At 43.7% G+C, this 26073-nt stretch overlaps 1 protein-coding gene across 2 annotated transcripts in view; it reads right to left on the bottom strand.

The window, feature by feature from the left end:
- Positions 1-24211, bottom strand: part of LOC139291408 (multiple epidermal growth factor-like domains protein 11) — a 71406-nt gene extending 47195 nt beyond the window's left edge. The window contains exons 1-4 of one of the 2 annotated variants that reach the window (XM_070913464.1): positions 24096-24211; positions 23136-23237; positions 21894-21994; positions 12491-12583 (exon numbers count right to left, since the gene is read on the bottom strand). In XM_070913464.1, coding sequence (XP_070769565.1) covers positions 12491-12583; positions 21894-21994; positions 23136-23237; positions 24096-24211 — 412 coding nt within the window. The remainder of the gene's footprint in view (positions 1-12490; positions 12584-21893; positions 21995-23135; positions 23238-24095) is intronic. The other variant, XM_070913544.1, reaches the window with a different exon arrangement.
- Between the last annotated feature and the right edge of the window lie 1862 nt (positions 24212-26073).

Here is a 26073-nt window from a genome sequence, read left to right as displayed (position 1 = left end):
AACTATAAACAATGCAATGCCGCGTATGTTGATATAAAGAGCTGCTGTTTGTGTAGACAGTTTCATGTTAATCACACATTGTTATCTGTTTTCTCCACAAGCTCGAGTCCTGATCCAAATATCGTCATTCAATGGTTTCATTTTCGCGGCGAGACGAAAGTCCTTCTTGCTTGCATTTTTCATTGTATTCATTGTATTTACATCCTGTAATTACCTCTCTAGATAGCAGTTTGTATTGTTACTGGCGGAGTCCGACATTCCCGCGCCGGATTGAAATCACCTGCACACACACACACACACACACACACCTTCTGTATCTAAGAAGCTCTCAGTCGGTTGTTGTAATCCACTCTCTGAACTTTCAGAGGGTGTTTTGTGTAATTTGCCTGTTTTCTTGTTAACCTCGCAGGTAGAACTAATTTGCTTTGAGCGGACAACAACGGAGAGTTCAACATCAAGAAAGTCTTTGTTGAACACAGGCTTGTGTTTTCCCTTAAAACCACTTGTGCTTTTTATCAGGTGGGGGGGGGGGCGTCTAATGAATTGATTTATTCCATCATTGCTATTGACACACAGGTGTTGTGTTGTCCTCGGCTGCGAGCCTGAATAAAGCAGTTTATTTTAGTTCTCCTGCTTTGTTTCTCAGCTATGTGACAAGTCTCTCTTTTTTTATGGTTTGCAAACAGAACAATGATCTGTTTAAATCTTTAGTCTTTTCACTGGAAAATGTTTTTCTGTACATGAAATCCTGGTGAATTGTAGTCATCCCAACATTTAAGAACAAGAGACATGTGTATAAATATGTATGCACTATTTTAAACTTACACAGTAACCCATAAAGCCTCTTGTGACGGCGACACCGGCAGACACACCACTACATTTGGTATTATCATGTTTCCTACAGTAGATGTCACGCACACATTCAGTTAGTTTTGTAATGTCAACACTAGTTTTCAGTTCAGTCATATTAATATCCCAGACAGGATTACAGTCAGGGGCACAAGTAGAAGCATGTTTCCTGTACGTAGAATACACAGAACACAATAATACAACCAAACTATCTCTAAAATAGTGAATTAGCTGTGCAGATTAAGCAGAGTTATTGCACAGGGAACAAATGAGTTTTCCCTCCAAATGCATCACTCTAAATCTACGGCCTGAGGGAAGAGTCTCAAACGAGGGGGGCAGTTTGTGCACCCTGTTTACACCTGGCATTAACAGGCGTCATGTGACTTCAGCCAGTTGTGTCATAACATCTGTAAACGCTGGACTTATCTGCTGCAGTGAAGTGCTGCCAGGTGTCAAACTGAAGTCAGTCGCTCTACCGGTGCACATGGATATTTATGACATTTATGAAATGGTTTCATAACATGATGCTGGAGTCTTGACTGTGACGACAGCCATAACAGCGATGACATATGTGAGTATTTTGAACGGTAAGACGATCTACAGACAGAAGCTCAGGGGTTCCTTTGACATATGGAACCTATGTCATCTAACATCCTGCTGGAATGGGTTTCCATGGATATTTAAATACACATCCTATCAAAAGCTTTTCTGCCAGCAGTAAGTATCAGTAAAATATTATTATTAAACAGAAAAAAAACTCACTGACATTTGAGCATTTTGCTTTTCAGCAGACAGACTGCGGCTTTCATTGTGTCGCTCGCTGTAATTTAACAAACTGCAGGAAAAAAGCTGAAGGATCATTTTTCTTACGCTCACAAGAAGCGAGAAAAAGCCTCAGCTTCGTCGCTTCAAGCTGAATCACAGCTCCCTTTTGTCGGGGACGGACATCGAGCACCGGACGTGGGAGCGCAGAGAGCCAATCACCCCTCAGGGCTTGTGGTAAGATTTGATTAAAAAGTTTGTTGGTAAATTAATTTTGACCAAACACAAGGGGCATGCTGATGCGGCTGTAGCCGTTAATTGGACTTGGCAGTGGGGCAAGTCCACTCGTCAGCGGTGTGTGTGTGTGTGTGTGTGTGTGTGTGTGTGAAGCTGTGTTCGTGTCGAGCAGGACAATCAGCGTCCCCTTAGACTGTGTGTATTATCACTGAGGACCTAAATGAAGTGCCAGGATAAACATCCAGAGGAGGTGCAGCCTCGGCGAACACACACACACACACACACACACACACACACACACACACACACACACACACACACACACACACAAGGTGGAACAAGGACAGAAGTGTGTGACACTGCAAACACATACAAAACAAGCTTATATACAGTAACAAGAGGTGCTTTTATCCCTGTGCATTCTCTTGATCTGGATCGCTGAAGCTCTCCATATGTTCGGTCTCACACTTCCTTTGTAATTATACATTATTCTACGATCCTCTCTATCCCCTCCTCTCCTCAGCTCCTCATATAGCGCTCCCCTGCCTCTCCACAGACACTCGCAGCATCATTCCTGCAAAGCTGCACTTAATGACTTGCTGAACTCGGTCTGTTGGGTAATGAAAGATACACGTTGTCATAAAATGCCAGTCTTCTCCTGAATGGGGTTCAGAGCCGAACAAAGCTCAGAGGACAGACCGGCTAATGGCTACTGACCCCGCAGTATCACCCCCTCCAACAGGGGCAACAGGTATTAGCTGCCTAATGAACTCGATGCTAATGAAGAGCAGTGGGAGTCGGGAGTCCTCTATCGCCAGGCAGAGCACAGGTGAGTTAGTCTCTGTACATGACGCTGAGCGACTGTGCTGCAGTGGTGGACCTGCTGGCTCACAATCCAGACAGGGACCAAAACGCAGAAGCCCGACGCAGAAAACCGGTGAGATCGAGACCGAAAAGGTTCTCACTCGGGGGTTAGATGGCAAAAACTATGAATAAAAATACAGATGGTGTAGTAAATTGATTAGACTTCTCTTTTATTCTGCTGTTTAAGAACATCAGACCGTTTTTGCTCTGACTTCTTCAACACTGTGAAAGTGAAAGATTAATTTCAGCATAATAAACTAATAAGGGCGGCATGTTTTAAACAAAAGACATAAACACTCCATAGTTCTTAGAGGCTAATCCCTTTTCAAGCACGTCTGAATTTCTCATGTCCTCAGAGGCCATGTAGGAGCGTCTGAGTGGGGGGGCGGAAAGGTTTGCTGTGACATCTCATTAACCTCCCAGCCTGGCGCTGCACTGGATTATGGGAGTGAGAATGGGCGGATGAATCTGATGTGATGTGTCGATCTTGTGGCGCTCGTAAACTAGGAGGGGATGTTTTAAAAGATCACGCGACGCTGAATCACATGGAGCAGAAGACCGCTGCTGCACTGCAACTCACCACCGACTCCTCACATTCTGGTTCGTGTAGAAGCATCCTTTCACACCTGTGGCCCCACCGGATCAGATCTGAATCCAGTTTCTGCATTTACACACGACTTCCAGGTTCTATTTTAGTTTGTCCAGATCTTTCAGAGGCTACGTGATATTGGGACAGCCACGTGCATATTAAAGTTCTTATATAAGATATTCAGAACCACTAGATGTCGCAGTAGAGCACCAGCATCTCAGACTACAACAAATGGGTGCGTCTGCCTCAACTCCCCCCAAACCCAAAACAGCCGTTTCATCGCTCTCCTCAAAGACTCCATTGACAAAACCTCAAATTTTACCTCGCAGACCTCCACTGTTGCGTGTTATGATGTAATTAATCTCTCTCCGTCCATGTTGACTGCTGACTGGGGGGGGGGGGTATACTTAACTTCATGAACGCACAGAGAGGAGAGGGGAAAAAGACGAGGGACTGGAGGGAAATAACAGAAAGAACCTGAGTGTCTGGTGAGTGAGTTCAGCTGAAGGTACCTGCCGCTGCTTCCATCTGCCCGGTGACCTAAATCCATGCTAGCTCTCTGCTAATGCTAGCTGAAACATCAAGTAAAATATGCTTTAGGTCGCTACAGTTTGATGGTTTCGAATGAGTGTGACTTCAAACCGCTCTCTGCCGTCTCACTTTTACAAAGCTGTGTGGGAGGTCACTCTGTTAGTCTCTTTATGAACGCCGGGAGGGCCCACAGTTTCAGGTTCTCTTGTTCTAAAATAAGAAATGTCTCTCTTTCTCTCTCGTCGACCAGAGGATCTGTCTGATCCCGAGAGCAGCAACTCTGGAGACACCAGGCACGTCCTCCCATCTCATAATGAACTCCGCTGACGTTCCCTCACAGCAGCGTTCACTTCAACTTTGTCCTTTTTGTTTTGAGTTTAGTGCCGCGTTTAAGGTTCAAGTGAACGTGTTACAAGTCGTCTGGACTTCAACATACCGCTGGGATCTACTGCTGAAGACCTTGAACTTGGTGACCTTTCAGATAAAAACACTAAATAACAGGAGTGAGTGAGCCCCGGTGTCTAATTGCAATAGAGGTAATCTTCATGAAAGGCCACACTGCACACTGTTCCCAGGGGTTTTGTCTCTCTTTGAGTCTATAGCAGCCTATCAGCTCCTACCGGGAGCTTAGTTCCACCTTTCCTGAGGTGAATTTCCTCCAGGCGGCCTCGACTTTGTTCCCTCTTGTCTTCCAATGGAGGGATGACCTTCCCGTCCCATTCAGGACTGCACAGTCACTGACTATGTACCGGTGGGGATTGAAAACTCATCTCTTCGAGAAACATGTCACGTCCGTCTCTGCCCTACCTTCCTCTCATTCCCTCAAATCACAGCTCCGTCTCCTCGTCTCACCCCCGTCTTCTCACAAAGAACTCAACCTCATATACCTGCAGCTTATTTCCTCTTTAAAGTGATGTACCTGCTACATCTGACGAACAAGTGTTTTCCACAAATACTCTACGAAGCCAAACAGGAGAAGAAGAAGCCAGGGGAGGAACTTCCCCTGCGTCAATGTTTCTGATTTGGTTGGTCATTCAACTTTTGATATAAGATTATTTTACTTCTTTCTTATGATCTTCATTTGTGTAAGTGGCACACACTGTATGTAAACACACACACACACACACACACATCTAAAATGAATATAATACACTCAACAACCAGACAAGATATTCCAAACGCAAAGTAAGATCATAAATATCTGTCAGAGAAACAGGTATTATGTAAACTCTTAACTGTGATTTGTGAAATAATCTTAACTCAAGGTGCATTTACTATTTTTTTCTGATCTTTCAACCACATCTGTCAGCCTTCCTCGCTGAATGTATTTTGCCCAGCTGTCAAGCAACTTCCTGAATTTACACTGAACCGTGTCCATGACAACAAAGCATGATGACGGTCGTGAGTGAACATTGAGACTATTTTGCTAAATAAACTAAACTGCTGTTTGCAGCTTTCACGCTCAAAGCCTAAAAGTGAATTACAGGATGAGGCTGGAATTATTCTATATTTTTCTTATTGTCAACAAATCCAGTGAAAAGACCAAAACCAACAATGTGGTCGTCCGTCTCTCCACACTTTCTGACTTCCCTACGCTGTAAATCTTTAAAAAGGGCTCACAAATATATACAGGCTCAGTCGTTTCCTCAGACAGCTGCTCACTGTAGTTTTTATCAAACACAATATTTAACATATATATAACATTTATTGGGGACTATTTTCAACGGCGGATGAATCCACATTTGATGCTCTAGTGAGTGTTTGGACCAGCAGGACAGTGTGTGTGTGTGTGTGTGTGTGTGTGTGTTCATGGTGATGAAGGTAAAACAGCAGTGAGGCTCATTGATGTGTTTTAACAGTTCTTCATGGCTCAGAGGAGGAAGATACATCAGACTGTGATACACAAACAACGCTTGTTGGTTTCTTTTAAGAAGAATATAGAATATCAGCAGCCTTTAATATCAGTGGATGATATTGTGTTGAGGTTTATTATTGACCCAATCATCGTTGTGAATGATCAGCTCAGTTAAATCATACTGCCAGGAGCAGCACTGCTGTTGTTGTTGTTGTTGTTGGGTAGTGATGTTACACCTCAGTTACATGCTAAATGAGTCACAGACAAGCTCAGAAGCAGTTTGAAGCATGTTTTTCACTTCAGTGTTGTTTAATTGCTGCTTTCTTTCTAAAAACAAGAGAAACCGAGCAGAGATGTGTGATGTGCGACTGCAGGGCTCCTCACATCAGTGCGGCCTTGAATGCAATCAGATACAGAAGAATGTCCTGCATTAAAAACTAGAATTATTGTAAGAAACAAAACGACAGTCAGCGCTCGTCTGAAAAGCACTGATGAATATTTCAGGAACCAAAGCGTACTTGTTTAGTCTATTGTCTGGATGTTGTGACTTTGACCTTTGGTGTCCTACGTGCAAAGAATACGATGGCTGTGATCTACGTTTGTGATGTCGGCAATTCATAAATAAAATTTGTTCACTCTTCCCCACTCGCGGGGGAGAAGAGCATGAAATAATGACAAAAATATAGAACACATCATGAGGAATAAACCAGGTGGTAAAAAGGCCTTGTGTGGAGCGGCTGAGTGTCAGCGAACAAACACACTCGCAAACACAAATCAAAAGCAGGAGCTGAGGCAGAGTTGCACTGCAATGGATCCGTATGGATTTTGTACAGTGGAGTTGAAGAGTGGCACCGGGAGATAAGGAGAGAGGCACACGAGAGACAAACACAGAGAACAACAGCTGAAGGAAAGCGCAGGCTGCATTATGGTGTTGCACACCTTGACAGGCTTTCTCTAACATGGATGCCAGCAAGAAAAATCGTGTGAAACTTGGCTCTTGTGGGGACTTAGTCTGCGCGAGGGAAGCAGCAAAGAGAGGCGAATACATCACTGTAGGCAACTCAATGAGTGTGTGTCTGCCCACCTGCTGTTCTGCTTGTTTGCGAGCTTTGTGTGTGTGTGTGTGTGTGTGTGTGTATTTATGGGTGCTGCTTGAGTCCAGCTCTGATAAATGGCATGTCTGGGCACAGTAGTGAGCGAGCGCCCACGCTGGCCATTGACAACCGCGGTGTCGTCTCAGCAATCTCCAGCGCACCAACTCGACCTTGACACATTATCATATTTATAGGAACTTAAAAAAAAAAAAAACACAGAGAAGGTAAAAGAAGAAGCATGCCACAAGCACCAGGCTGTTTCCTACCACCTCTGCTCATTTTAAAGATAACGTGCAGATTTGAAAACAATCACGGCCAAACTGGGATTCAACGAAAAGTGCTTCGACACGCCACGTCTGTCTGTACTCAGTCATAAGAAAAGTTCCTCTCCGACTGTCAAAGTTCATCCATTACGAGACACAAACAACGGAAAGTATTCTGTCTCAAAAAGCCGCCAGTAGCTCATCAGTAAAAGGCTTGTTAATGCAATGTGCTTGGGCATCATCTGTTTCCATGACAACACATGGAGCCCTGTGCCAAATTCATCACTTATTGAGAAGAGAAGATTGAGAGTGGGGTTTACAAAGACACCCGATTGTTGCACTCAGGGCTTCTGTGCACTTTCGCCTGCCTCCTCCGAACCCCCGGTGGAGAGAGAGGAGTGAGGTGAGCTACCCACAAAGCCTTGTGTTCAGGGGTCATTTCCTGTAGTTGGTGGAGATTACACTGTCACCTCTATCAAGGCACAACAGAGTGACTTTCTGTCCCCTTTTAAAAGAGGACAGAAAAGTCACATTTTCAAGTGCATGCTGCGGTTGTTTGAGCGCAGCCTGAGTTGAAAAGCTCTCAGTTGGCCAAATGAAACAGGATGAAAAAGCCACAACCACTAACCTTGTGAACATATTTATATATTTTTGCTGCTGTGTGTTATGAGTCTTTAATTGTTTGTGTACCTGATATAAAGTACTTTTGAATACCTCTGCCGTTAGTATCACATGGGCTGCTCCCGATGAGCAACAGTGCTCATATAACGTGGCTGTAAGTCGGAAACGAAGCGATGCGGCCGAGGTGTTTATAGTTTACGTCATATCCACAGAAAGACGTGGGCTCCAGTATCGCTTTCATTCTGAACATCTTGGGCAGGAGAAATTCAGTACGGCTTAAAACCTGTGATACGTTTTCTTTTGGCCACTTGGGGGCGCAACACGCTGGACTGTTGCTTCTTTACACGTCCAGCAGACATGGAGCAACATTTGTGTTTCTGGTTTCTGGTCTCAAACTACTCCAGAGGGAAATATCTGGCTCTTTAGCTGCTAACACGCTCCGCTATGTTCACCAGTTAGTCTGCGAAGCTGCAACTAAAGATTATTTTCATTACAGATTCATCTATTGATTACTTCCTTGATTCACTGATTACGAGTTATAAAATGTATTGACAAATGTCCGTCCAACATGACGTCTTCGAATGTCTTGTCTTGTCCGACCAATGAACCAAAACCCAAAGATATCCAGTTTACTGTCCTATAAAACTAAGAAAAGCAAATATTCACACTTGAGATGCTGGAACCAGCGAATGCGAAAGCGATCCCATATTATATTTATATTTATATCAAAAAAATAAAATACGAGGAAATACGAGAATACGGTGGAAACGAGGCTGATGAGAGCGTCCACACTGAACCAAAGACAGCGAAGCCTTTTAGTCATAAAATTGTGGTTATTGCAAATGAACTATGGTTGAGGTGACGTAGGCAACTAAAACGCCACAGTTTTAAAACTTGTGTGTGCATGAAGATACCATCCACACAAAGACAAACACCAACATTATATATAACATATATATATATATATATATATATACCCAACTTTGTGAAATTCATAAGAGTGTGAAGGCGCAGGAGTAATCACTGCTAATCAAAATGATTCACTTCATAAATTGCCTATGTAGCAGTTTGCTTCTCCTCTAATTCTTTTATGAATCTTTACCATCTTAAACTGCTTCTTTGCATTGTTCTTTCCCTTCATCTTCTCCTTCGTGCTCTTGATAATCTCTCTCATCATAATCACCATCTTTACATGATAATTGCCATCATAATTTGTACTTATCTACCACTTTTTTTCTTCTTTTCCCTACTTTAGAGGCCTCTTCCTACATCTCCTCTCTCGTCTCCCCCGTCTCATCCTCGCCTTCCTCTCGTAGCTTCAACCCACTTCTGTCCGAGCTATTTATATTGCCTGGCAGAGCAACAAAGTTCTCCAACCGGACGGGAGTTTGGAGAGGGAAGGCGGCTGAGGCTGCTTCACCGGCTAATCTGGTTAGCTACAGCAGAAGACAACGCAAAGGACAATCCTCCTCTTCTTCTTTTGCTCAGAGAGCCCACTTGAAGGTTGAGTCACTCGTTACGAACAGCTCCTGCTATCGTTCATCACTATCTTCTGATAATCACTCTGGTTTTCACACCACAATCATGTAAAAATAGATTAATTCCTCCTTTATGTAGAACCCTGCCTACTAGAAATTACATGTGTTCGCTGCTAAATGGTTTCACTAAATACTTTGTGCAGGAGACGTAATTGCTGCCTCTGGTTATGTTCACTAGCGAGGTTTGTTTTCCAGTCCAGTGTTCAGTGTTATATTCTGCTTCCACATGTGTGTTACAGGCAGCTGGTCGCTCTGAACTCACAGAGAGCTTTTTTTTTTTTTACCTCACTGTTTTGGTTTAGTCTCACCGATGTAATCAGCCGAGCCTCACTGATATAAATGGGGGGTGGACAAAACAACAGAAACGCCTCTTTGTATAATGTAATTCAACAGCACCACAAACTACATCCTCCCAAAATAATCAGACAGTTGAATCAAACATTATAACCTTCATGAAGGAGCTTTTCTTACAGGACTGTTGTTTTAGACTGTGCCTGACACACCGAGTGGATGTTTGAGTGCACCTCTCGTTACCAAATCACAGCTGGACTTGGTCTTCTTGAATAATTGCTAAATTATTTCGCATCAGGCCAGTTTGTGACATTCGAACTGGAGGAGACTCATCTGAATTTGAGGAGCGGGTGTTGTCCACCAATCAGGATCCTGCAAATTTGTCCGTTCTGCCCGTGAGACATTAAGCCTTTAAATTCATTCAATACATGCCACTGCAACTAAACCAAATGCATTTGCAAAACATCATGAAGAACACTGCTCTCACCCTGAGCCGGAGTATATTAGAAAACAAAACAATATAAAAACAGAACAATGTGGCACCTTTAAATCTGTTACTGACAACAGGATTAATATCCTCTGACCAATCACGTAAGAGCGTGCATAAAATAAAACACAGTCTGTGTGAGAGTAGGCTCAATATCCCCGTGGGAGGGACGGTTCAGTCTACTGTGCAGCACCTTTATAACAAATTACATTCTTCCACAGGTAATGAGCAAATGACAAATTCTATTGTAGGGACGTGAGGAGGCAGCGTCTTCACACGGGGGTGTATTAATCTAACATGGGACATCGGCAGAAAGATGCATTTTTAATCTATTTTCCAGTCTTCACATTCACCTGTCACACAGCTGCACTATCTGCAAGGAGAGGTGTGAGGCTGACGCACACCGAGCTCTGCTTTATCACTGCAAGAAATAAGAGGGGATGATGAATAGATGGATGCACGAACACAGACAGACAGACAGAGAGAGAGACAGACAGACAGACAGACAGACAGACAGACAGACAGACAGACAGACAGACAGACACACTGAAGAAAGGAAGTTAAAGTCAGCCAAACTTCCAGAGTGAACCCGACATACTAGACTGAGTTGATCGACATCCTCCACCCTCCTCTTCCCCCTTAGCCTAAGTGGGGGTAGATTTACCTAACCCCTGTCTTGGCTTGGCCTCAGTCCCCTGGCACCTGGGCAGCAATAAAAGCAGGTAAACAATGGAGAGGCTGGAGCACACCAATAACAAAGTGGGACTAAAGGGGCTGTGTGACTCATTAAGTGTCAATAGCCCCCCAAATCCCCCCCAACTGCACACACATACACCCATGGTTTATAGTGAACTGGACTCCCACAGCACCCGTGAGGGCGGTGCGAGAGTTGGAAGAGCTGAGGAGTGGAACCAAGCGGCAGAGATGAGATTGATATTGAGGTGCAATAGCTTCATTTCCAGTTTAAAGGCGCAATCAGTACAATTTATACTGTTCCGTACCACAAAACGGACCTAAATGGGTGGAGGTCTGATGGAGCTGCTGATCTGTAACCGTGACACAAAGATTATCTCAGCTTTCAAAAACTCACTTTCTGGCCTCAAACAGAATCTCATCCGCTCTGCTGCGACAGAACTTCACATTCAGCCTTCCAGCAGCTCAGGAATATCTCAGAAACCTCCACGCTCTCTGTTCCTGTCAGATCCAGACACACTTAGCGTCCATGCCGTTGTCATCCGCTGACTCGATAACTGATAACGTGCTTTTTTGCCGGTCTTCCTGTTAAACCGTTCAACGGTTTCAGCTCATTCAAAATGCAGCTGCTCGTTCCTTGACTGGTTACCAGTTCGTCGAGTTGGGCAGAGACTGTATGTTTGTCTCGACTCACTCTGCACATTTTCATCTTCCCTTTCTGCACGGCCAAGACGCACGACTCCTCAGCTCCCGATCAGTGAAGGTACATGTTTTATCACAGAGCTCAGTCAAGACAACAGCGGCGACTCAGTATCTGCCCAGCATCGTCACAGAACTGAATTCAGGATTTTGCTCGTGGTCTGTAGAGATCTTGCTGGTCTGACGCCAGATTATATCTCAGCCAGATTCCTCTGGTCACAGGAAAAGTCATTTCCTCCAAACTCCCAGAATTCAATCAGAACCTGGTGGCAGAGCGCTGAGTGTTTGTGCTCCTCAGTGGAACAGCCGGCCTGCTGATCTGAGCCGTACACCGCCGTTATCTTCTTCTATATAAGAATAAACACAAGAGGGATCGAGCGTGTCGTGTGTCTGCATCTATATTTTAATCTGTTTTCTACCTTTTCATCACTCTGTAGTATGTGCTCTATAAATAAACTTCAAACTTTAACTACTTCAACAAACCAGCGGATCATTTTACTACTTGCTCATTGAACATTTCTGTTGTTTATCTGCATGAATTAGCTTCAGATGGACCTCTGCTGTGAAAATGGGCTCTTTTCTTTATCACCACAGGAGGCTGACGTCGGATGACTTGGTGCCCCTTTTAAATGCCAACAGCTTGTGTATGCCGGTTACCTTTACCTCCCTGCGGATTATAAGTAATATTCCTAATCAGCTCAACAGTCTTAACGTGTGTCGTAAATATATAACAATCAAAAAAGTGACCTTACTAATTAGACATCGGCAGCTTTTTACCTGGCAGCTCCCCGTGTCGTTTTTCGGGGGATAACCCTGCAAACTCGTGACTAACCCTGTTCCGGATCAGGGCCAGCAAGCCCCACTTGGAGTCTGCCAGGAGGGTGTCAGTGTGAAAGCCTCAGTCTGGGACTAAGTGCAGTGTGAAAAGCCGAAAAGTGCCGTTACTGTCGCACTTTGCTGTACATGGAGAGTGTGGTCATGAAGACACTGCTGCTGAAGGACACATGTGAGCATGAGCACTGGTTTATGTACACGTGAGTCCACCTTCAGCACAGTTTTCTTTTCTTTTCACACTTATTCCACCGACTGAAGTCGAGCTGCTGTAATTTGAACTCACCGCTGGAGCAGTCCAGTCCTCCCCAGCCCGGCTCACACTGGCAGGTATCAGGAGAGACACACCGTCCGTGGGCACACTCCTCGGTACACAACGCTTAGGAGAAAGAAGAGGACACCAAGATTAGTATCAAACCCTCTCTCTGACTGTCGTCTTAACTTTGATAAATCACCAAGACCAAGACCCTGTTGATCTCAGGACACTTTCACAGTTCCAGTCCCTGAATAAAGCGAGCTGAGCTGCAGGAGAGGCCACCCTACAACACAGTCCAGACCAGGCGTCCATCTTTCATGCTCTTCAATACTAAGACTGCTCCTTATACTTTCTTCAAAAGACCATTTTGCTTTTTAAACGTTGTCAAGCGTAAAAATGTCATCTGTGTCCATCATCTGTGTAAGAATTGTCACTTGCAATATGCTTAACGAGGGTGAGCACGTTCTTGAACGTAGCTTGAATGCTTTTTACCCCGGTTTACACTCTCAAGGCTGAAAGGAATACCTGCAGACAGAACTCAGGGCTGAAATGTACAGTTTAATGTTATGGGTAAAAAAACAGGTTTACAAATCATTTGCATCTTTTGTTATACTACCATCGTACAGGTCAGTAGTTCTTCAGATGAGAGGTTTGTAAGAACATAATGGACTTGTCAGTGTACAGAGGCCTCCACCCTGAGGCTGAGCACATCGCGGCGGCGCTGCGTCATTGTTTCACGTGTTTGTGGTTTGACAAAGGAAATACATCAATGAGACACAGATTCATCTATCAAGAGCACGAATTGCGAGCGGCTGTTAATATTTATGTATTCGCCGTCCTGAAAAAATCAACTCAGATATGGTAAGATGCCACGAGCCGGTCCGCTGGCAGAGCGTAAAGCATATTATCTGCTTGGTACAGCAAACAGATAAGGCGGCACAGATTCACCTTAAGCTTCTCCAACGGGTGTAATATTTCATTAAGACACGACCTTACAGTTGAGAGCTGCCACACACTATCTGAAGGTTCAAAACAAACGACTCTATCGCAGCATAACAAACGATGCTGCGTCTTCACAGAGCTGCCGTGTCATTGTCTTCCTCAGCGATTAGCTCGGAGGCCAGAGGGGTGAGGAAGAGGAGGAAGTGGGAAAATTAAGAGAAAAACATTCCTCTGGAGACAAAAGCAAAGACAGAGTAAGAAACACACACTCACACACACACACTCACACTTCACAATTAAAACCTAAAAGTGAATCTGGAAACGTCACTCCCACTGACTTCAAAGAGCAACACGTGAAACTTTAAACCCGATGGCACATCAGAATGACTTTTAATAATATAAACTTGACTTTCTCGCTTCCAGTGATTATGTCATTGCATCATAAAGAGCATTTTGAGCAGGAACTAAGGAGAAACTCTTTTATTCTGTATAATGTACTGTATGTATCTATAATGTGTTTATTAATATACTCTGCGTATAAACTAATTAAGATTAAGTCTTTAATAAAGTCTCCATAGTGTCCATGTGAGGTTTAATATTAAGGATGGACACAAAAAATTGGGCATTTCTGTGGGCCAGCCCTGAAGTCAGCATCGCCCTGGGCCCCTCCACTCAAAGCCAATGGGATTTCTCCATTGGCTTTTGGATCATTGCAGAAAATAAAGTTTGTGATACTGACACGTTTTGTTCAGCAAGATAATCGTCACTAATGAACGCCACTTTCATGATTTTGTTTTGATAAAAGAATAAATGGAATCGCCAGACGTAAAAAGCTAACGTTAGGCAATAAACGAATTGCTCCACCACTGAGCTTCACTTTTAAGAGAATATACAAAGATACAGATATAGAGTATAATCACAACGAGGCTGTAAAGTTGGACTGGTGAGTAGATGAGTTTCCGTGTTCGGGATGAACGAGTCGGGCTAAATGTGGAGTGAACAAAAGGTGAAAACGTCTTCAGCTTGTGTTAACCACAGACCTTATTCAGAAAACCCACTGACTTGGAGACGAGGGAACAGGAAGTGTAAAAACCCTGCCTGATGCATGCTGGGAAAGGCAGTAATTGTTCTTTTTTCTGTCAGCACTGGAAGGACACTAATGCCTCTGCCTACATTAGTACACAAACACACACACACACACACACACTGTTCACAGCTCAAAAATAATAATCCTCAGAAGATAAAAACTGCGGTCATTGAACGCATCTCACTAAAAATGTTTAATGGAATGAAAAATCAAAGCAAAAGCAGCTTTATTATCATCTGTGTCAGGCTGAACTTTATCTAACATCCCCCCCAACTCATTTTGTGAGGATCACTTGTGTATCGCAGTATGAATACTGCATCATACATCAGGTAGGGATCGTGCTGGGAGGAGACGGGCTGACAGCTTGGAGACTTTAGCTCCTCCATCACAGAGATATGATGTGCTGCTGCTCTGCGTCTCTGTTTGTGCGACTGATTCCTCTCTAACAGAAACAGGCGGCTCCACTTGCATAAATATGTGCACAGGAACAAATGAACATCACATAAATGAAAAACAATGCCTCTTTAGTTTTACTACCTGCACACACACACATATGCAATGTAAGCTCATACACACCCAACTAAACCAACCTGCATCACACACTATTCTTATTAAACTAGCTGCGTTTTAAGGCTACGAGGTGTAATTTAAAATCAGCACACTGCACAAAAAAGTGAAATGCTGAGTTTTGAAAGTTGCACGGAAGTACGCGAGCCGGGAGGAGGAGAGGGTGCAGTGGATGCAGGAGTTAGACCGGCCTCGGTAAACCAAGGCTTTATGGTGCTTTAGCCACAGAGGGGTCGTCCTCTCTAAATTTATAGTGGCAGTGTGTTAACATTTTACAGCTTTTTTCTTGCATTAGGACAGGAATCCTCCCAGCCACATGTACTTGGCACCGCGCACTGAGTAAAGATTTATAATCGTGGACGGTTTCTGCCTGTAATACTGAAAGCTTTATGTTTGCTCAGACATACAGTGGACGCTGAGAACAGGACTGCTGTTATTCACCTGTGGACGACCTGTTTTGTTGCGGCGAGTATTTGTTTGTTCTCGTTTTTATGAAACACTAGAAACAGAAAAGTCCAGGTGGGATTGTTAGTCTGATCTGTCTTCTCTGTGGTTACGCTTCTGGTTAGACAATCGCATTCAAGGTTCAATACTTTTTATTCCCATTTCAACATTAGCGAATGGGACTTTGGTTCGGTGTGTCCAGGAATAAACAGGAATGGTACTAATGCTAAACTGCAACTCATTTGTTGAAGGGAAGAAAGGGATCAGGAGGACGACTGCTGTCATGGTTAAAGGAATAGTTAGACATTTGGGGAGATTCACTTCGTTGCAGAGAGTTGGATGAGAAGATTGATACCAGTCTCATTTGTTAGATATGACACAAGAACACAAACCCAGAAGGGCTCTTAGATCTTTAGGAAGCAGTTAGCTGGTTGTACCTTGAGTCAGACCTTTTTCTGTCGTCCACCTTGTTGCTGTGAGTTTTTAAATAAAGACACTAAAAACGTACTTGGACAGGACGGTCATTGCTCTCATGACAGAGAAAGAGTGAACATGGTGTGTTTTAAGTGCTCCAGCAAACCTCTGTTGAGGCTTTAGATTTGTGACGTCAATGAACATTTTGCCCGAGTTTCTTTTTCTCATTTATTATATTTATTTCATGTTCTCAACTACTGGACTTTAGGAGTCCCAGTCCATTCCCTTTCCCACTTTTCATGAATGTAACCGCGTCTATCTACGTCCTAAAGCGCTGGCTCAAAACTTTATTTCCGAATGAGCCGTTAAAATGAAACACACGTTGATTTGTTACGTTTCAATACGTCCTGAAGAGGTAAAACTGGCCGTTATTTCACAAAGAAAATTATATTTTTGCGTAGCAGAAATACATTTTTTCACATTTTATTTCCTCTCCTGACCCCTCAGGTGGGTCTTGACCCCCCGGTTGGGAACCACTGTCCTGCTGGATTGTCATTGCGTGGTCCTTCTGTAAACACAAAAAGCGATGCAATGAGGTGCGATGGGGTCACTGCTGCAATCCAAACAGCCTGGACTTCATAATGAGGTGGAGGCCATTAGCATTAATAGTTTCTTTGAGTGCTACGCACCATATTTTTGGAAAGGGAGAGAAAAGATGTCTTGCAAATACAGGCTCAGATTTTAATAAGAGAGCCAACGACACATGCTCTTATAATCCTGAAGGAGAGTTGATAAATCATTAAACGGGTGCCTAATCCTTTCATCCTGTGGATTGGAGCAGAAACCGCTACATGGAGGATTACATCAGCAACGGGTACAAAAAGATTAATAGATATCAAATTAAATAATCGCTTCCTAATTGAAGCTATTGTATCGGCATGCTGAAGCCGTCTTCAGTGCCCTTGAATCTCTTGATGGGCGGCTGCAGGACGAGCGAGGAGCTATGAGCAGCGGCAGAGAGATCAGCGGTGGGACACCTGACGTCTTCCTCAGCGTCTCATCTCCACGGGCGCGTCACGACGTGAAAGTGAAAGTTGAAAGTTTTAATATTTCTCCTCTTGACGTAACGTGATGTTCCATTTAAACACACATTTTTAATCATCAGACTTTTTTACTACGAGACTTAAGTTGCTGAATAAGTAATCGCATTTACATCAATTAGGGATGCAACCGATACGAACGCATTATTCGGATATGAAAAGATAATGTTCTCTGCATGCATACGAGCAGCATGCAGATTTGTGCAGCATCTTCTCCACAAACACCACCTCGTCCGAGTGTCACCAGTCAGTCAAATCACGGATATCATCACCATAAATACATTTAGAGATCCTATTTTAAAAAGAGGAGCACCGTCTAACCTTATTTTTGTCTTAATTATCGGATTCAGACCTTTTCGTCAGGTCCAGGCGTGAACAGGCGCTGCTAGCAGCGTAGCCAAAGCGACATAGATATCTTCAGTTCACCAGACGTGTGGTGCAGCGCAGGATAAAGCTTGACTAATGATGCTCTGAACCTCCTCCAGCTTTAAACACAGCCTCCAGGTTTTAAAGACAAATCATGCAATATAATCAAATGCAAGTCTGACCTGGAACCTTTGATTTAGACAGATACAGCTCTCCGTTACACTTCCTACTGTGTATGTTATTTTAAACTGACACATACTACAACAAATGATCTGCACCAGCAGAGTTAACTGGACTTATAGGATTACAGAATGGAGGTTTTTCTTTTAGGATGTGATCAAAAATCACATTCCAACAGTCATTTCTAACAGATGTGATGGTGGAGGTTACAGTGGAGGGGGGTGGGTGACAGAGAGGGGGCGGGGGGTGAAGGTTGAAGCAGGTTGGTGGGTGACGAGGTCACAGACGGCCGAGCTGCTGCGGTTTGACGGCCGGTTTAAAGAGGTTCAGGAGATAAAAAGAAGAGGACAGAATGAGTCGGACCCAGAGTGAAAAGGGGGCAACTGGGGGAGAAATCATACTGACAAGAGATAAAATGGCCTCAGGCAGAGATGAAGAATAACAAAAGGTTTCTACGCCTGCAGACAGGGAACCTCAACAAGAGATGTCTTCAACACAAGGTGCTTACCTACAGAAGTCTGAAGAGCAAACATGTTTATTTAAAATATAAAGACAGACAGGAAAGAAAAAAGCAGAGCGCTCACAAAACAGCCGGGAAACACAGAAAGAGGAAAGCCCTCTAATCAAATTAGCAGCCTCCTCCTTCTTTCTCTGTCGGGGGGGGTGGAGGGGGGGGGCTTTCAATTAGCTCCGGCTGCGCACATCACACAACAAAAGAGCTGTCGGAGGCCGTTAACGTTAGCCAACCAGGCAGGCGTCTCTTCCTCGTTAACATCGAAAGAATTAGCTTCCGGCGTTCAAACCACTCAGCCAATGGGAGTGCACGTGTGTGTGTGTGTGTGTGTGTGTGTGTGTGTGTGTGTGTGTGTGTGTGTGTGTGTGTGTGTGTGTGTGTGTGTGTGTGTGTGTGTGAGGCAGCATCACACAATTGAATCGAGGGGTATTCGTCTCGCCCCCCGGGAGAATCTAATAAAGTTGTTTACAAGCAGATGTTGAATAAAGACACACAATACGCTCCTCTTTACCCTCCCCGCCCCCCCCAAGGCAAACCCATTCACTTCCTCTCTTCAATAAGAAAAGGCAACACTGCCCTATAGAATTTACCATCTAGGGTGGATAATTGATTTCTTTTGCTGGACGAGGGAAGGTATACCAGCCTGAGATGGAGACTGGACGGGGAGATATTCTCCGTCTCTCGCAGACGTCGTTTCTGACTGTCTGGATGCTGATTTTGGAGGTTTTCAAATATATTTTCAGGACAGACGGACAGAGACGGACGTTCCTCTCTGAGACACTGTTGTCGCAGCAGAAATGTTTTTCATCTACAGAACGTAAAGGGAAACATCCGGCCTGTTTTAGGCTTTAAGACCAGCTCCCAGCACCACTTCCCCCTCGTCATATGAAATCCAGCTGGTAGTCTCGCTCCCTCGGGCCTCTTTATTGTGTAATGGGATTAATTTTTACAGAAATGTTCAGACACATCCATAAACAGCCAACGTACATACACAAACACTAATACTAATAGAAACTCTACCTGGCTAGAGGCAAAATAAAAAGACAGCCCATCTTATCTGTCCTTTCAGTGTCCAGGTGCAATTTCACTGTGAGACGCTAAACACCGGTGGAGCTGGTGAAAATAACAAACTGAAGTCAGAGAGAGTCAAACATCGTACGTGCTCCTCTTCCCTAAAAGGCTGCTTCCTCTCTGCATGAGAAGGCTTCGATCGAGGTTCACAAGTTCACTACAGCTGTGATTTGGAGAAACTACGGCCATCGCTGGAACTGTGATGGAGGCACGGTGCGAGCCCAGCTGGTGTCAGGGAGGGAAAACTACTTATTTGGGCGCATGAATGAATAAATCGCGCTCTCAAACGACTCATTTGCGCCCTCAGATTACTTCATTTGAGTCATTTCTGAGCGCAAATTAACAGAATATAACATTCAACAACATTATTGACATTATGCTTCAGGGAGGTCGGACATAAAACACACAAACTGTACGTTGCATCTCCAAGCAGCTGCCAGCGTCCACTGACACTCAACATCAGGCCTTCATCTTTATATCGTTATCAGATACATTGAGTTTGTCCTCTTTTTCTACATCTATGCTACACGAAATGAACTGCATCAATAGTAAACTTTGTGTCCTGCTGGTTAGGGGCGGAGCCTCAGGACGGCGAGTTGATGAGTCAGTTGGCGAGTTCAAGACTTTGAGAGACTTTTTCGGATGTGATGAGAAAACTAGAAGCAGGGAGTGTGTGTGTGTGTGTGTGTGTGTGCTTCTCTAACAATCAGTTAAATAAAGAATCTCACCACGTGTCGTTTCAGTTTTGAGTGAACATCTGTCGCCTCATCTGCTCGGTCTAATCGTCTGATGTTCTGTTTGACGGAAGAGTTGTGTTTTTCTTTGGCTGGAAAAACTTAAAACGAGCTTCAAACTAAAATAACTGCAGAGAAATATTTGATTGATTATCTCGCTGACCAACAGATTCATCCCACGCAGCGGGGAACGAAGCTAAACACAAGTCGCACCCAGCTCGTCCGTTGATAAGGTGAATGTGACAAATGTCACAAAGATGTCCTTTTTCTCAAATGTAAATGGTCTCTAACACTTAAAAAGGCAACAGAGGAGTCTGATTTGCCGATTTGCAGCTGAATGACACAATAACACGTTATTGTTCAAGCGACATATCTTCAGAATAAAGACTCTATAACTCCATATTAGCAGATGTTTTGTGCTCGCAGCTTTCGTTTCTCGTTGTCCTCCTTCTGTTTACGTTGATTTCAAAGCTCTGTGTGGTAAAACTTTAAGTAAAAATTGATCCACTTTGTAACAGAGCCGGATTGATCTAACTCTGACAGCTCTAACAGCAGATATAGATAACTGCCTGGTGCAGTGAAGAGATAACGACTGAGATTGAATCACTGTTCCACAAGATACGCTGCAATTTTAACGAGCCTGGATACTTTGAGTGTATCAAGTGGAAAAAGTTTGAAAATAACAATGCAGATGACAGGAAAACGATTTTGTTTGTTGCAGAGATGTTACGCAGAGCACACGTTCCCCTGTGGTGGAAACATTTCAAATCCAGCTGCATTGTGGAGATAGTGCTCTCTGATAGGAGACAACAGCGCTGGATATGTTTTTATTGCCATTTGATCAAACTCAATGAGCATTTTCAGCATCATAAGAGCGCCCTGACTTCACATGCAGAAGAAGAGAGCGATGTGTGTTAAAGTCCTTTATTTGGTCTTTATATCATCAGACACTTGGTTGGTATCAGTGCCGCCAAAAGCTCTGTGCCTTATGAAGTATTCAGCAGGATTATTATATAAAATAAAGTGGTCATAAGATACATTTGTTATATGCTGCTGATTAAATTTGGGTTATTACTTTCTTTCTGGATGTCTCTAAGATGAGAGATCGCAGTTCTTGGGGTTTTCTTATACGACGGCCACATGACAACACGCACGCTGGACACCTCAGACTCAGGTGTTTGTTTGCACCGGTATTAAAAACTGCACTAATCAATATTTCTATATAAGCAATGGATGGGATGACTACACGCAGCGTGAAAGGAAGAGCTCGTAGTGACAAACCCACAGAGAATCAGCCTCTCTACAGAGCCTGTTAGCCAGTTTTAGCTCTTTGTTTTGGTTTACAAGACTACAGCTGTACTCTCACCACAGTGCACCACCTGCTCAGCTCCACACAGCAGACACAAACAGAGACTAGCCGGAACACGAACAACCAAAGCTACACAGAAAGTAAAGAACGGACCTGCATTCGTCGGATGGACACAAACGCGACTTTAAATGAATGTTGCTCTGTGTAAAAGTGCATTCATAAGGAGATACGTCCACGTTATGTTTTTAGCTTGTTCTGTTGCCCCCAAATGAGCACAAATAAATAGATAAAAATAAATTCATGCAGCTTGAAATGAGGGCAGCGATAGCAGCAGGTCTGAAGCTGAACAGGTAACAGTTCCCTTTCAAAGCTTTTCCTCCTCATAGTTGGTCCAGATTCTTATTCTTCAAATATCATCCTCTCTCCTCTCTTCTTGTTTGTGTTCACAGTTAGAGGGCAAATAATTACTGACATTTCTTTGTATGTGTGTGATGAACTCAAGATTTAAATGTTGTAGTTTAAGAACTCTGTAATCTGCCTTCGCGTCGTCGATCGGTGCAAGAAGCAGAGATTCTAAAGAGCCACTGAATGATCTCCTCTGGTGACAGTCGTGCAGCCTTCACCTTGTCGGGTATTAAACCGTTATTATCTGTTCGGCTGCATTGATCCAAACTCAGAGGGAGCGCAGGAATCTACGCAACTTACGGACACACAGGTTTCCACTTTCATAGAAGCCCGGGCAGCACTGAGAGCGCCGCCTGTACATGGTCCTCACACCTCGTCTGTACGCCGTCTTGTAGCTGATCCTGTACATGTGACACACACACACACACACACACACACACACACACACACACACACACACACACACACACACACACACACACACACACACACACACACACACTTACGTTGAATGAAACTTAAACTTAAGTATGAGGTTCAGATTAAAGTGACATTACATTTAATTCACTGAATACTTTCAAACAATAACTCACATGTTATGGTGCTGTTAAGAACGAGGCTCCATAAAAACAAACTAAAACTGAGTTCACATCAGTAGACTGTCTAAAAGGCGAGCGACACTTAGCGTTTAAGGGAGTTTCTCCCACTCATTCAAGGACGCTGATGTTGTCTGACATTTCAGTTAAGATCAATGACTCAGCTCTTAGCTGGAGGAGCTAAACTGGTGGCTATAAAGCTTAATGTGGTCATTAAAGCCGATACACCGACGGCCGCTCGTCAAAATGACCACATCAGGCAGAGCTGAAGTGCCGGTGTTGGGTAGTAGACACCAGTGACTGAAGTAGTACATACAGTACACGATGTAGAGGGTTTGACAAACTGTATATAAGATGTGACCAGGCTGGATGATGTCTGACATGAAGTGTGATCAAAAGTGTTTTATATCTGTTTACAGTTCTGCACAGAAAGAATTCCTTCACTTAATCAGGAAGTCTCACTGAGATCAATATCTAAATAGATATATACAATATTTATATTATATAACAGATTCCTGAGTACCGTTTCTATAAGATTTACATTAAGAGTGTGGATTGAAGTGGGAACGTCTGATGAAACATGAACATTTTGTCTTTTCGGAGTTTAGAACAAGCTTTAAATTATCATGTGTGGTTTGGAGGTCGTCAAACAAAGACTGTAATCCGGAGAAGGTTTGGTTTAGTTGACAACTTGAAAAAGTCTCAGATGTGAGGATCTGCTCCTTCGCTCTGTTTTATATCACAGTGAAATGAACACATTTGAATTTTAGGCTGGTGATCAGACAAAATTAGCGATTTGAATGTCTCACCTTGAGAAATAGACACAGTCTTCTAAATGTTCTGACACATTTATTTATTAAATCGTGAAAATAATCAGTGGTTTGTACACTGGTCCACACTGCAGCTTTAGCTCCAGCAGATGACGTGTTGCTGTCTGAGTCCGTACCTGTGTCTGGTGCATTTGAACCAGTTGAGGATGTCGGTGCAGCGGGTGTAGTAGACCTGGTCAAATGGATGAGCGTAGGACTCCTGCACAGTCACTGCATAGCTGGAGGGACAGAAAACACAACCACAGAATAAAAGGATGCCTAGAAACAGCTGAGATGAACACAATTCAGTTTCTAATCTGGAATAAATATCAAATTAACAAACCAGCCTGTCGCGCTCCAACATCAAATTCAAGGATTTGAGGAAATCTAACTCAAAATGGTATTACAGTGGAGCAGGACGCGATATTTCTAAAAGCTAAACATCACAGAGGTACGTTGTTTTTTTTTATGTTATCAGGTCAATAAGTTTGCTTTTAAAACAGATCGTGAGGAAGTGAAGTATTGATCCCAGGATAGAGAACGCAGCGTGTCCTTGTGGTGCTACTCAAATCTGGAAAAATGCTTAAAAGCCATCGATTCTTTCTTTAAAAACTTTATTGTATGTTCCTAAAAACCACAAACTTCCAGGGTTCTACATAACTTCACTTTTTATTTTTATTCTTCCTGTAAGGTTGCACAGCTGACACTGGGGGTTTGCTCTCAGTGTGTTTTCACTTGAGTTTCTGAACTGAGTCTAACCTTTAGCAGGAAGTCAAAACTGTAACAGTCATCAGAGGTAATATCCACTTCCACAATTTCTACTGATTACACTGAGAGATTATCGATCAGAGCACCTGCTCTCATCAGGAGTGACATTGTGCTTTTACCCAGCGCAGCACTGAGCGGTGGGACCACTCAAGCAGTCACGTTACCGTCGCTGTGAATTTACGGCCCCGGTGTGTCCCCGGGAGTAAAACCTTTTCCCTTTTGCTTTTGATTATTGGCAGACCCTCAGTCTTGATTTGTGGCGGAGAGTCCATTAGTTCACTGCAGCGGTGTTATTTCACTTTCAATACTGGAGAACTGGGGAGACTGACCTCTCCCAGTGGCTGCACACGTTGGGGTCGTCCGGGTTGAGGGACGACGCCAGAGAGATCAGGCCGAACAGGTTGAGCCACAGCAGGTCTTGGGGGGAAACCCCACCGGCTGCCATTGTCCTCTTCCCTCCGTCCTTGGGGAAGAAGTGAGAGAGAGAGAGAGAGAGAGAGAGAGAGAGAGAGAGAGAGAGGAACAACAAATAAAAATCTGCAAAATAGAAAAACACTGTTATAAGCAGCAACGGGTGAGAAGAAAACATGACGCTGGCATCAAGGCTGGAGGAAAAAACAGGCAGCCATTTATTTGCAAATATCTCCAAAATCATAAGTAAAACACGGGAGGGAAAACCTTCAGTGTGTTGGTGCTGCTTTCTTTATAAAGAACTGCATCTGACTTGTGTATTTATTGTACGAGGGGTGGAAAGTAACTAAGTACATTTACTCAAGTACTGTACTTGAGTACTTGAGTATATCTATTCTCAGCTGCTTTCTACTTCTACTCCACTACATTACAGGGAAGGGAAATGTTGTTCTTCATACTCAACTACATTTATGTGACAGCTACTAGTTACTTTATAAGACTTTATATTAAAAACATATTATACAATGCAATACGAATGATTAAACCAATGGTTCCCAGGATTTTCCCAAATCACAACAAAAGCCATCTCATGACACGTTACAAATAGAGCAGGTCGAGCCCGACTCTTTATAATATTATTACAGAGACCCGACAGTTTACATGAGCCAGCACTCGAGCAGAGACTCTAGGTGGGCGCTCGTCTGCTTTCACATTGCATGAAAGCTAAAAGTTGTACGTGAGAGAATTTCTCTCTCTTGGCATTATGTTCCTCAACAAAAGGGGTTAGCAAGTGGAAAGAAACCGAATGTGTTAGCAAGTGGGTGTAAACCAATATGGAAGGAAAAAAACATGTAATTGCTGTAATTCACAAGAGTGGCACAGAGCGGACCATTCATAAAAAACAAATCAGCAGGACTAATGAGATAGAATTGATACAGCAACATCGACTGTCTGTAGGTAATGTCATAATACAAAAAGCAAAAGGGAAAGCAACGCAACTAGGGTGCAAATATGGAGATTTCCAAAAATGTGAACAGTGCAGCACCTGATTCACAAAGCAATGAAACGTCTGCTTGGAGTGATCCGCTGTTATTTTCTGTGGAGCACGAGGGGGGGGGGGGGGGGGGGCGGCTGAATGCACGTCAGGAGAAAAGAGCGCTGTTGAAAAGTTGAAATCTCCTGTACTTTATGCAAATAAAATAGCAGGGCACGCATGCACTGCTGAGAACGCCAATCAGCAAACACGGCTCTGCAAGCAACAACTCAATATGGGTGCTGTGTGTCTGACACAACCAATTTTGTTTGCACAGAAATCACTCACTGCTTTACATAAAGGTTAGCTACAACAGCAAAGGCAGCAGCAGGGAAACAGCAGCCTTTACTGAAGCTGTCGCCTTTTTTTTTTATTTATTTTTTTTCCTCAAATGGGAAAAACTGAATCTCGGTGCAAAAGAATTTAAGGTAGCGTCGATTTTTTTAGCTTCATAGATTATTATTGTTATTGTTGCACGTGTCACCACCTTTACAGCTGTGACGCAAGAGGAGAATTTAAGGCAATTTCTGACCAAATTATTACCAAAACCAGTCTGAATTCCCAACAGCCTGAGAGGACAAACATCTCCACTGAGGCGCCTGCATCTTCTGCCCAGTGAATGTTTCCTGGGAGTGCTGTTGACGGCAGCTGTGGGCATGACAGTGACATAAGACTCCACGGCGGACCGATTCCTCATGCCGTCGGGCCGTTTCAGCGGCTCACACACTGACAACCCTGGAAAATCATGGCGATGATGAATAAACCCCTGAGTGACAGAGGAGGTACGAGCCAAATTCCCCCACCCACGCTGCCCCGTAAAGGAATGACATTATGATGGTGGTTTGTGGACAACTGCTGGAGTG

This window comes from Enoplosus armatus, chromosome 1 (genome assembly GCF_043641665.1).
Source record: "Enoplosus armatus isolate fEnoArm2 chromosome 1, fEnoArm2.hap1, whole genome shotgun sequence".
In the NCBI taxonomy this organism is placed as follows: Eukaryota; Metazoa; Chordata; class Actinopteri; order Centrarchiformes; family Enoplosidae; genus Enoplosus; species Enoplosus armatus.
This window is presented reverse-complemented; position numbering and strand designations above follow the sequence as displayed.